At 38.7% G+C, this 12891-nt stretch overlaps 2 protein-coding genes and 1 non-coding gene across 3 annotated transcripts; 2 read left to right on the forward strand and 1 right to left on the reverse strand.

The window, feature by feature from the left end:
- The first annotated feature begins 1398 nt into the window (after positions 1–1398).
- On the forward strand, positions 1399–6888 carry LOC131308826 (partner of Y14 and mago). Its single transcript, XM_058335853.1, has 4 exons — positions 1399–1820; positions 1945–2064; positions 4727–4948; positions 6518–6888. The coding sequence occupies exons 1-4, from the start codon at positions 1626–1628 to the stop codon at positions 6659–6661; spliced, it is 681 nt and encodes a 226-aa protein (XP_058191836.1). The 5' UTR covers positions 1399–1625; the 3' UTR covers positions 6662–6888.
- Positions 2987–3094, forward strand: LOC131309021 (small nucleolar RNA snoR100). Its single transcript, XR_009194694.1, has one exon. It is a non-coding gene; the product is annotated as a small nucleolar RNA snoR100 (small nucleolar RNA).
- A 718-nt stretch (positions 6889–7606) lies between the features above and the next one.
- LOC131308827 (uncharacterized) lies at positions 7607–12349 on the reverse strand. Its single transcript, XM_058335854.1, has 8 exons — positions 12191–12349; positions 11867–12032; positions 10724–10814; positions 10548–10606; positions 9666–9726; positions 8957–9047; positions 8789–8865; positions 7607–8027 (listed from the first exon to the last, which is right to left on the reverse strand). The coding sequence occupies exons 1-8, from the start codon at positions 12216–12218 to the stop codon at positions 7908–7910; spliced, it is 693 nt and encodes a 230-aa protein (XP_058191837.1). The 5' UTR covers positions 12219–12349; the 3' UTR covers positions 7607–7907.
- Positions 12350–12891: the final 542 nt, after the last annotated feature.

The raw sequence follows: 12891 nt of genomic DNA on the forward strand, positions 1-12891 counted from the left end.
GTAACTGACCTCAAGTAATTGAGACGCAAGGCTCGATTTGCTATGGTTTAGGAGATATGTGCATAATGTATTTGCAACATTTAGGAGATAAATGCAAAACATATTATGTAGGTCTTTTTGTTGACTAAAATGAAAAAAGTGAAAAATGATTAGAAGCCAAAAAGCTCCTCTTCCCCTACTTCTTACTTCCATTCTCTAAACCCAAAAACCAAAATCTCATTTTCGCATAATAAGTTCTAGAATGAGGGAGCCAAACGGTCAAAACTAAAAAATGAGAATAAAAATATAAAAATTAGGTAACCAAACAGGCCTTGGTTTTGAATTTAAAAAAAAAAACTAAAATATAAAATGCAGCTGAAAAAGTTACGTAAGAATTTTTTTTTTGTAATTTTTGTTTTTACTGTTTGAATTTTTAACTATAATTTTTTTTTTTTAAATTTCTCTCGCATGGATGTTTTTTAATCTAAAACGCTCCTATGGCATAGAGAATTAGGAGTAAGATGATGCACTTAATTAACAATTGGTATTCCGCAATTGTTCGACTTATTCCTCCTAATAATTAGCCAATTAACTTAACAAACATGATTTTCTTGATGGAAAAAAAGTTTACAGTCATATCATACATTATCTTATCAACATGATTTCCTATGTGATTGATGTTTTCAGAGATCTTTTAAAAATAAACGGTTCCAACAATTGTTATAAGTTCGAGAATTTTTTTTGGATAATTATAAGTTCGAGAATGGCTCAAAAATAACCAAAAACTAAACCCTATCGGAGGGGGAAGAAGATTGGACAGAAGCTCAATTCCTCCTCTCAGTACCCAATAGTATTTCCCAGTAGAACTGACCCCGTTCAGTTGCCAGAAAAAGGACCAGAAAGGATGAGAAAACACACTTTTCCATAACTCTTTTCTAGTGTTCAGTTGTCTGGAACATAGTGGGACCACGTTTTTAAATTTCCTTGCAAAATTTATTTTTTTGTAAAAGTGATCCTGCTAAAAGTACATGATTTCACGTCACGGGAAAGTGTGCCGCCAAAATAATTGGCGTATAAGAAAAAAAGAGAATGACGCCAATTTGATTTATACAAACTAATTATCAATGGATTTTTTTTTTGCAACAAATAAACAACCAAACTTTAGCTTTCCTGCAAAATTCTTTTGTCAAATAAACACTCACGAAAAAACAAATTTATTTTTCTTTTACTGCACTTTTTTCTGAGAATAATTTTTCTGCACTACATTCCTAACGAAGTGAAACAAATCAAACAGATTGCGACAGAATGGGACTCGAGGGGCCCCCGTCTTTTTTATCAGATAATTGGTCTATTTTCTTAAATACCAAACTTCCGAGGGGGGTAAGTGTAAATAAACCCAAATAAAAACCTTGGTCTGAAATCTCGCCCTTCTGAAGAACTCTCATCACTCTACGCCCAAGAAGTAAACAATTGCTTCTCTCTCATCGGCCTTCGCCGTCTCTTTAATCAATCATCAAAATCAATGAAAGCAATCACTTCCTAAGTTTTTTCCCAATTGATTTGCTGCCGTAGAATCTCTCTCTCTCTCTCTCTCTCTCTCTCTCTCTCTCTCTCTCTCTCTCTCTCTCTCCAATCATCGTCTCCACATGGCAATGGCCAGCAGTGGTCAAGAAGAAGACGTGAACCAGTTAGCAGCTGAGCTGAGCAAAACCCTAAAAGACGGGGAGAGGATACTGGCGCCAACGCGGAGGCCGGATGGATCCCTCAGGAAGCCCATCCGAATTAGGGCTGGTTACGTCCCTCAGGATGAAGTCGCCAAGTACCAGTCGAAGGGTGCCCTGGTACGTATCTTTAAACATGTATCTGTATCTGTCTGTGTGTAGGCGTGTATGTGCGTACGTATGCGTTTACGGCTGTGCTGTTAATAATTTTGTTTGTGCGTGTTGAATGTTGATTTTGTGGTAGTGGAAGAAAGAGATGCAGTCGTTGCAGGAGGTTCCGCCGGGTTACGATCTGGATTCGGAACTGAAGCCCAAGACCAAAGCTGCTAAGAGGAACGAAAGAAAAAAGGAGAAGCGACAGCAGGTCTCTCTCTCTCCCTCTCTCCACAGATGCGTGTGCGCACGCGCTTATATATAGAAGATGCTCGGGCACACGCGATGGGTGTGCAGATTATATTATACGAAAGCAGAAATGTGAAAAATCTTCAATTGGACTGGCCTGTAATGAAATCTTGAGATGTGAAATTAGAAAAGACTCAGAGAGAGGAAAGAAGGAAATTAGGGTGGCAGCTTTTTCTTCTCTTGTTCGTTTTTTGGGTGGTTAAAGGGGTAGTTTAGGAAATTAAAAGTGTGAGATGGTTTCATAACTGCCGTTAAGGTGGCAGCTTTTTCTTCTCTTGTTCGTTTTTTGGGTGGTTAACGGGGTAGTTTAGGAAATTAAAAGTGTGAGATGGTTTCATAACTGCCGTTCACTCCAAGAGGAGTGTTCCCTTCATAATAGTAATAGATGATAGATAATAGGAGTATATATAGCTTGTAGCAGGCTAGCAACCAAAGTCGGGGATTGAGCTGGACTTTGGACGGCGAGGGAGCCGGCATATAGTGGATAGGAATCTATAATGTGCTATAATGCATCAATAAATTAAGCCTAAGGGAAAAGGAGTTATAAGTAGTCGATGAAGGAAACTCATAAAGTTTGATGGAGAAGATGCAGATTAACAAAATAAAGTTGGATGGTAAAGATGCAGATTTAAGAACAAAAGTGAGATTTACTTGCAAAAACTGCCTAAAATGCATGAGACCGAAATGCTAATTTGTAAATGTAGAAGCTCGAGTTTATTCTAGCCATCAATGCTTTGGGACCCTAACCATGGTTGAGATAGCACCCCCACATGGTCTCTTACGATTGACAATTTTATTGAGGGCCACATGACATAGCCATTATTTCTTCCGCTAGGAAAGCATGAGATATATTTGTCCATACCGATACCGATGCTCTGGACTATCAATGAAGGAAGCATGGTAATGTGCACATAAATTGATTTAGGTCTCTAGGCCTGCCCTCTCTGATGCCATTTGGCTTTGATTTGGGGGCATGGTTTTACAACAAAACGTCCTTGTAGCTGTAGGAAAGCATGAGATAATGGCATGGGCATTGCCACGATCAACCTCAACCACCACCGATAACTCATGCTTTCCTAGCGGAAAGAATAATGGCTATGTCATGTGGCCCTCAATAAAATTGTCAATGGTAAGAGACCATGTGGGGGTGCTATCTCAACCATGTCATGTGGCCCTCAATAACATTTGTGACTACGTTTTTTTGTTTAATTTGTTATCTTCTTCTGTGCATCAAGATATGTTGATAGTAGTTGAAGTTGTTGATTTTGCTCTTGAAGGAAAAATAACCACAAAGCAGAACTGGTTTTCCAGACTCAATTACCAATCCATTTGAATCCTTGTGTGCCCTATATTTCACATTTTAGCTTTCTCATCAAATGCATTACATTTTGCCAAGTTTGGCCATTAGTGGTGGAAAACACGGATATCCTAATGTACTAACAAGAAGATGAAGAAACCTTGGTTGTGCTATTTCCTTGGGGTTCATCTCTACATTCGTCCACTTCTTCATATAAGATCTTCCATAAATCTGTTTCCTTCTTGGCTTAATTGCATATAAACGGGGAACAAGCACACTTAGAGAGTTGACTGTTACGTTCAGGAAGGATGAATCACTTATGGGAAGGAATTTAACAATTTTATTTTGTTTGGTTGGACCATAGGTGTGATTGTTTGTTTCTCGTGCAAGGCTGAAATTGGAGGTAATAGCAATGTTTTTAAAACAGGACCAGTAAGCGAACTAGAAAAGGGACCGGGCGGTTGAACCGGAATTGAACTGTGATGTCATAATTATGTAAAAATATATATTAATAATATGTAACTAATTAAAATAAGCGTATAAAAGAATATAAGTGTAAAAAAGGTTGAACATTTACATTATTATGTCAAGTGAAAGGAGGAGGAATTTTCTTCAACTTTCTTTCAATCCCACATCGGTGGGAAACAAAACTTCAACCACAAGATAGGCTTATAAATCTTTTGACAATGCTTGAAGACCGAGTGTTGGGTTTGAGCCATTCAAAGGCATTTATTCCCTTCCCAAAGCATATTTGCACGCATGCAATTAAAGCGGTGGTAGTAATAAATTCTTATTCTAGTTCAAATTTTTTACTCCGGTTCAGTTAACCGGTACCGGTTATGACGGTTGAACGGTTTTCAGTATATAGGCCAGCTTTGATTTGATCGCGGTTTCTGGAATTGTCTGGACCGGAGCAACATCGAGTCGACAGTTCAACCGACCGGTCCGGTTTTTAGAACATTGGGTAATAGGTATAATGATGGTATGATCCAAGTTCAATGATGATTGAGGGGCTGGTGGCAGTGGTGTTGAAAGGTTCACCAATGTAGCTAAAATGCACGTTTGTGCGTGGCAGACTTGACTTCGATAATAAATGTATGGGGATTAGGCGTAGGAGTTTGTTCATCCGATGTAGAAGGCATGGCTGTTTATGGCAGTTTAAACTTTGATTGTAAATATCTTTGAAATTAGTTGTAGGAGTTTGTTCATCCACTTACATACTAACAAGTTAGCAAGAATCTTTCTTTTTTGTCTTATTTTAGTACCTTTTCTTTTGAGGGTTGCTATTTTTGTTGTTACACTATATTCAGTATGTTTCTGGTTACAGGCTGCTCTTGATAAGGGTAAGAACTCGGACAAAAATGAAGATTCAGCTGAAGATGCTAGTCAGGGGTCGGAACCAGTTGATTCAGTTGTGTCTCAGATGAATGGCCTTGCTATTTCTTCAAATTCTGCTGTGGTTACACCTCCATTAGACGTAACAGAAAGTTCAACTCCTTCAGATCATATTTCAGATATTGATAAAAGAATTAGAGCTCTTAAAAAGAAGGTATCATTTCTCAGGCTTCTTACATTTCAAGAGCATATTCACAAATCTACAATATTCCATATTCGGTTTCGTGTGCGACATAGATTGTTGTTAAAGGTGAACTGGCACCAAAAAGCAATGGGCTGGGAGACTTTATGCTAGGCATGACCCCCTCACTCAGGCCCACTTGGAGCCTTTACGCATTTTTAGCCGCCTCTAGGCTTAAGAAAGGCCTTCTTTAATGACTCAATCATACCTCTCCCCCTTTTTTCCATTAGTCACTGGTTGGCATGTCATATTCATGGTATTGTCTAGTCAATATTTGGGATTCTAGATTATGCCCTTGAGGCCTACTTGTTGAACTAGACCCTAGTGCTTTATTCTTGGTGCATAAAGCAATACTTATACGTAGGGTTCATGATTGTGGCGTTTTATTTCGTCAATTTGTTATGGTGTTTGGTTTCGTTGATGCATGATTGATTTCATGCATATCTATTTAGCTACACTCTTGGTCTTGGCTGATAATCTTTTGCCACACTGCTTCAAATGTTAAGTTGCTTTCAGTTGGAGTCTTTATATCATGCGTAATGACGTGGCTTTCTGTTAGGTTGTGGGGACCTTGGCACTTCAGTGCCCCTTGAGCCTTTTAGAGGCTGTATTTGGATGAAGGATTTCGGTAGCAAAAAGGAAAGGGGAAAACAGAAAACTTGGAGGATCTAACGGGTTCACAGCGGTTAGATCCTTCAGTGTTTCCATCTATTTCCTTTTCCTTTTCCTTTCCCAAATCTTTGATCCAAATACAGACTTAATAACCACGGTTTTAGGAACTTGATTTCATCTTAAACTTGTTTATGACTAAAAGGTTACTTTCCCATATTGCTGTTCTTGGAATTTTGGTTGGATAAAAATCCTTTTTTTTCTAGTTTTGCTACTCCATTTATCTTATCGAAGTTCCTATACTCTTGGCAGACTAGGAAACACCCAATTGAATATTTGTAGCAATGGAGTTCTAGTGGGAATTTGAATCACTTCATTTTACAGTTTTTGACACGACATCTAGGAACATTTGAGGAAAAATGCCGTTATTATTCTACATCTAAAAATAGAAATATAATTTATATGAGTAAGTTACATGAACTGGGGTACGGGTGTCGAGGGCATGTACAGGGGTCGCATCCATCTAAACCTATAATTGAAGGGTACGTAGAGTCAACAGGATAAGGTTCATGTTTTTGTTGGCATTTCTCTATTTCGTAGGAGAAGTTGATCAATCTTATGTATCTTTTTGCTTTTCTTTTCCAAATGGGGCTGATTTTAGAGTCTCAAAAAGTGTGCTCTACTCATTTTTTAGCATTTGTGAGATAGTACAAGTATATGAAAAGTGTCCGATGGGAAACCATCGGAAGCATTTCCCTCGTCCCTTTTCCGAATGCTATCAGAACCAGATTTATCTTCAAGAGTGCATGTAAATTAGTGTGTAAACAACTATTATGAGTCGTACTGTAGATGTTCAGCGTTCTATGAGCTAATAATTACAAGATGCCATTAAAGTGCACTAATGAACTCCCTTGTATTCGTTTATGCCAACAGATAAGGCTGTCGGAAGCTCAACAGCAGAAAACAATACAGCAAGAAATGAAGCCAGAACAAATGGAGAAGATGACCAAATTGGAAGGTTGGCGCAACGAACTGAAGCTCTTGGAAGATAGAAAAGCTGAGCTATTGACGTCGTAGATTGAGGTTTATTGTAGGGTTAAACAACCATGTAGCTTCTAATTATTGTTGTTTGATGGATTAGCAAACAACACATTTTCGAGCAGATTTTGCATTGGCATTCCTGCTATGAGGGAACCTCTTTAGTTTGTAAGACCCATTAGCTCCTACAGTTAGCTTATGAGGGAACCTCTTTAGTGAGCACAAAGAACTTATTCAAATACTCATTTCAGGTGATTGCTGCTAAAGCGAACTGTTCGGATGTGTTTTTTAGCACGGGACAGAATGCGAAACGTGGGCACAGCCAGGCCCCCTCGGAAGAGTCTAGTCTACTAAACATTCAGTCTCTAGTATTTGTCAAAGTGCTTGCCGTTAAAAAACTACTTTGGTTGGTTAAAATTTTCAGAATCTTTGTTCCGAATTCGGTTTTTCAAAAAGTTGAAAAACTTGTATGGCTAAAAAGTTTTGAAACTTGTTCTTAATTTTTACTAGTTTCTAAACAATGGTGCCTGTAACTAATCAAATGGTATTTCTAAGTTGACCTCGCACCTTTTTCTACACACCGACCTTCTCTCTCCACAGCGGTAGCTTTGTTCTTGTACGGAAAGATATATATAGAGTTTTCTACGGAGTCTGTTTTTTATTCCTCAAACTATCACCACTTTTTTTTTTTTAAACTTCGTACTTAAACTACCAAAATCACTCATTTCATCCTTAAACTAATACTGTATGCTTGAGGAAGTTTACTAATTATTGTCTCCAGATCCCTTCATTTTTGGACTCTAGGCCAATTTTCTGTTATTCTATTTGGTTGCTCATACCAAACGCAACTGCAACATTATCCCATTCTCTCACCACTTCTTTTGAACACGTCCAATATAAGTCACTCTCACCAAGTTACAGTTGAAATATCAAAAGAGTTCTTTCGTCGGCAATCCAAAAAATAGTTGGGCAATTCAGATATTCTTTTCTTGGAAAATATACCCTTCTCTTGGACATTAATCCTTTGGTATTATTAGAATTTAAGGTACAAGATTCTCATCACTGGTAGTCTCTCGAATAGGGTTTAAAACCGGTGACTAGTAAGATAAAATCTGAACGCAAAATTGGAGCCATAGTACAACAAGACCGACACTGAGAAATAGAATTATGCATTATCTGAGTTAAACAGCAGATATCCAGAAGAAAACTGAGATGCCCCTAAAATGCCGGTACTCTATTACTTGGCGAAGGCGTCATCGTTGTGGATCCTTGAACGAACATAACACTAGGAGGATTCAACATCTGAGTCATCATCTAGCCCTTCTTTATAAACTTCAAATCCCTCAGGGCTCCATCTGCAAACTAACCGCAGCCGGAAGGAGGCCATCTTGATACCAAGCAGACGCTGGATGATACATTCAAAAACTCTTTCATTCAAAAAACTTGCATGACTCTGCATACATCACAAAACCTTTATCCCCCCCACCCATACATGTGCAACTCCACAGCTAATGGTAAAAGTAATTACTGATATCAAATGGCAGTAGAACCAACACAAGAATATGAAGGTATTCATCTGTGACTTGAGTATACTAATGGTCCCGAAAAGTATTTGCTCCATGCCAATTAGTACTTGCTCTACAGTAATGGTCTCTAATATATAAGCATTGTGGTACTTTCTTTTCCAAGATAGCCTTGGTTCTGTTGGTGATTTTGAACAGTATTCCTGTAGTGACAACCTAAATCGAATTTCATGTTTACTCCATAAGTTGCCACAATAAAAAACCATTCTGTGGCAAAGTGCATCCATTGGGACCGCTCCTGTATTTGTCCTTTCTTAACACGAACTAAAAGAAAACGAACCAACAGTGCCATCCATCAAACCTATCAACAAATTTGAGCATTTCAACAATATACCCTGACCATTTGATAGCATCATCAGCTACTTCCACAATCCAATACCCAGAGCAAAAAGAACTAGATTGCTCTCATAGGACTTGGGCTGAAATGATCATGTGTGGTGCAGGATTTAACCACATACACATGCCCAATCTATCTGTTTCTAATGGTAACTATAACGAAATCTATCTGTTTCTAATAACTGTAATGAACAGGAAACTAAAAAAACATGCCAGACACAAATTCACATTTGGGAATAGAACGAACCAGTATGTGTGCTGACTCTGGAGACAATGGCTTCCCCTCTTCACAAACAACAAAGTCCGAAACTAGCTCCACCACTCCTGCTCAGCGTGAACCAAGTCCATTACATGAACTAACTAGCAAACGTGTGCGTGTGATGGGGGTGGGGGTGGGGGGAAGGGGATGACTCACCTTTATTCAACCTAACAGGCATCCCCAGCTTGCGCAGGAGGGGCTCCATCTCATGTGTGAACTGGTCCAGAGGACCTTCATTAAGCTCCACCTGCAAATTGGAAGGCGATAATATGAGCCTTTGTAGGAGTTAGGACACAGGAAATAGCAGATTAATGTAATACATACAATATATGTGAGTAACATCTAATACTCGGAACATTAATGAAACTCAGGATCAGGTGGCAAAATTGCGATATTTGCCACGTGTCAGAAGAAAGAACACACGTAACTACATAAGTGTCAAAGATATTTAATGCTGTAATTGTATAATCCTAAAGAAATCCTAGAGCAATGTAAACTCTCCAATACTAATTGGGGAAGTGAGCTTTAGTTGAGGTATGTTCAGTCAGTGAACTTAAGTGAAATAGTATGCAATTTGATGCGCCAAACAATAATGAGTCTGCTTTGGTCATTCACATTTGACCATGAAAATATACTACCTGAGGCCTGAACAGTACACTGGATATTTTGGACAGATATCTAGAATGGTTGAAATAAATCCTAAAATTCACCAATCCTCTCACTTAAGGCAATAACCTAATCTACTTTGATTGAGGTCTACCCCAGCACAACCACCAACAGATAACATGTACAGTAGTACAGCAACTCAAGTTCAAGGGAGCACAAACATGTGCAAAAGACAGAAAGTGGAACAATTGCCACACACCTTCTCTGTAGCAGTGCTACCAGTCCTCGCAAATTCATGTTCCTCATACTCGTTGAATAACCTGCAATAAAATATGTAAGAAAATAGCAATGTGTATGAAAAAACTAGGAGAAGTATTTACCCAAAAAACAAAGAAACAAATAAGCAACTAGCAAGGAAAGAAGGAAAATCATAAAAAATTAATTCGCAGGGAGCAACAAGAAGTACTCATGGATGAAAAGTCCACAATTAGGAGACAAAAATGGAGGCATAGCTGACATATCTTTTCTTCTAGAAAGAAGAGATTGTTATCATACATTTTCTGAAGAGACAGAAGAACAAACATTTTTAGCAGGACATCTTAACTTCTCCAACTTTCATTAAAGTGCTGTCAATTGTTATTGAACATCTCCCTATAGCCTCATTAAAAGCTTCGAAAACGTAAGGCACCTCTTACTTCAGCGTTAATTAACATTATGTACCATGTTTTAATTAATTAAAACTACTAAATCATGATTGAAAATTTGAAACCAAGATACCAAATGGTGGGAAAATATGAACCTCCCATCAACCGTTACAACCAAATAAATGTATCCTAGTATCGAAAACCACGGATGAATGGTGTGCTCTAAACATCCTCAGTCAAAGCTAGCAACTAGAAAGACATGCCATAGTGTGGATCCATAGCGGGAGAAACTGTTGTACATACTTTAAACTTTCAATTCCATGTCATTTGGAAGACCAGGGTGCTATACTCTGTGAAGCAAAACTTCGGGAACACAAATTAAGAAAAAAATGAAATCTCCGAGCACATTTCTGCATAACTCTGAATGCACTTTCATATTCCATTTCCATATGGGCTGCATGCAAAGAAGCGCTTAAATTGCATCCGAGATGCAGTACCTTTGGACCTCGTCATTTGGTAAATTGGTACAACAAAGACCAGAATCTCCATGTAGAAGCTGAATAGGAAAACAAATAAACAAAATGAGTAAAGAGCCTTTACATTAAAAAATCCAATTAAGATCAATGTTGGAACAGCAATATATTTCACCGACTAACATAGAGTGCAACCCTACCTTAGAAACTTTATGAAGGCCAGGTCTAATCTCATCGGCAACAGATCGACCAAGGGACACCTGCATGACTTTGTTTGATCCAAGGAAAAATCTGCCACAATAGAAAGATAGCAATATCAATTCTGACACTATGCTGATTGTATGGGGTTTTTTAATACTTTTTGCTGGGGGAAAGTCAGTAGTGTCAGTTGTAGTAGTGAGATTTGAACCCCGGTCATGTGCTGATTGCAAATTACATATCCAATGTAAGGCACAAATAACTCATCAAATTTCCAACGTTACAGATGAATCAAAAAGCCCTGCCACAAAGATCTCCACGCCCACCATCTACATATGCATTTGACTTCATATGAATTTTCAGGGAGCTAAGTTGTTCTTCTGTTATTGAATCGTTCTTACGTACTTATCTAAGGGATTGTATTCTATGGATGGAGGGATGGAGATTAACACTATCCCCAATAGATCAGTATGTTATGTATACATAATTGCAACTCCTTAATAGAATCAGTTATCCTATGAGGAATCGTTTTCCGTCAAAAGAAGTTTGATCTGGAGAATATTTCTGTTCACATCTGCGAAAGACTCATTTGCATTTGGAACTCATATAAAGTTAGACAACAAACTGGGCCTGCTGCTATTTGGTTGCTTAGATTGGAGAAGGGAAATCCAGGGGATGTAATGGTCCTGGGTAAAAGCTAGGGCTGCAAACAAATGGAACTGTTCTCAAGCAGCTCAAGGATCAGCTTGTTATGAGCTCAGCTCGACTCAATAGTAGAAGAGGCGAGCTCGAGTTAGTTGTAACGCAACTCGTTTATGAAATCTTGGCTTGTTTGGAGCTTCTCGGCTCGTTAAGTAAACGAGCACCGAACTCAGACACCTCGATACTACACGAGCGGAGCTCGAGCTTGATTATTTGCGCTCCATTTGAGCTCGAGCTCGACTAGTCTTGAACGGGCTGATCTTGAGCTATACTAGTTTTGAACGACCCAAGCTCGAACAATTCTAAGTTCCCCTCAGCTCTTTCGCAGCCCTAGTACTTACAACTCGAATGATACTTGAACGAAAAACACAAAACGCAACAACAAAATTCCAACTTTCGTTACGCTTGGACAATTTCTCCAAAGCAGCAAGACCGTGCGTTACCTGCTGGACGATTTGAGCTGTTCCCTGAACTCCTTGAACTTGAGATTCCTCATGTTCTCGAAAGTAAAGACGTAAACCGAACTGTACTTCTCTACAGCCTCCCTTATCGAATTTACAATAGACTCCTTGTGCTCCCTACCCTTTTTCTTCGTCTTCGATAACGTCACTGCAACTCACATACAAATTACAATCACTACAAACCCAAAACAATAAAATCACGCTTCATTTGACCGTTCCTGGTGTATTTCGCTGATTTCCCGATACAATTCGAATTGTGGGAGCCATCATTAAGTATAGTGGAATAATAAGAAGAAGAAGGCGAACCTGGTCTGTTGCGCTTGGACTTCGGCATCTCTGTGTTGAAGGCGAAGGTGGCGGCTCTCTCTCTCTCTCTGGTTCGCTGCCTCTCCTTTCTCTGCTCTTGTTTTTGTCTGTGTTCTGAAATCCCTTGAAATGGTTTGCTAGGGTTTAAGGGTCCCCGTAATCAGCTGAGTATGAAATATTGGGCCGAGCACCGCTCCGGTGCGTGGGCAGTTCTGGGCCAACTTGAAATGGGCCGGTGTTGATATTGAAGGAAGGGAAAATGACGGCCCAAATGACGTATTTTGATAATTAATACATTTTAAGGACATGATAAAAACATTTGTTAATGAATAAAATGTGAACACCGTCATTTTTCCTTGAAGGAATAACATAATCATAGGGATATTGATTTTCACGCATCACTTTTGTACGCAGACGCTCTACTTTGTACATAATCATAAGGATATTGATTTTGATGCTCCACTTTTGTACACGGGCGCTCTACTTTGTACATGAAGTTACTAGTAATTTCACGTTAAAAATGGAAGTGCTTGGGTACAAAAGTGGCTAGTAATTTGTTTCCAATTACTACTGTAATTTATAAATAAATTAAGGGGTGTTTCCGGTAGTGAAAAACTTGTATATTTTTATTTGTGGTTGAAAAGTTGTTAAGTGTTTCCGGTAGTGAATAAGTTGTTGATGAGTTTGTGAGTAGAGTTATT

The sequence above is a fragment of the Rhododendron vialii genome, chromosome 11a (assembly GCF_030253575.1).
Source record: "Rhododendron vialii isolate Sample 1 chromosome 11a, ASM3025357v1".
NCBI classification, from domain to species: domain Eukaryota; kingdom Viridiplantae; phylum Streptophyta; class Magnoliopsida; order Ericales; family Ericaceae; genus Rhododendron; species Rhododendron vialii.

Coding starts and splice junctions, on each gene's coding strand:
- LOC131308826 (XM_058335853.1), top strand. CDS start 1,626: ATGGCAATGGCCAGCAGTGGTCAAGAAGAAGACGTGAACCAGTTAGCA. Junction 1,821..1,944: donor ACCAGTCGAAGGGTGCCCTG/GTACGTATCTTT, acceptor ATTTTGTGGTAG/TGGAAGAAAGAGATGCAGTC. Junction 2,065..4,726: donor AAAAGGAGAAGCGACAGCAG/GTCTCTCTCTCT, acceptor TTCTGGTTACAG/GCTGCTCTTGATAAGGGTAA.
- LOC131308827 (XM_058335854.1), bottom strand. CDS start 12,218: ATGCCGAAGTCCAAGCGCAACAGACCAG. Junction 12,033..12,190: donor GTCCAAGCGCAACAGACCAG/GTTCGCCTTCTT, acceptor TGTGAGTTGCAG/TGACGTTATCGAAGACGAAG. Junction 9,727..10,547: donor CCAAATGACGAGGTCCAAAG/GTACTGCATCTC, acceptor ATTTTATTGCAG/GTTATTCAACGAGTATGAGG.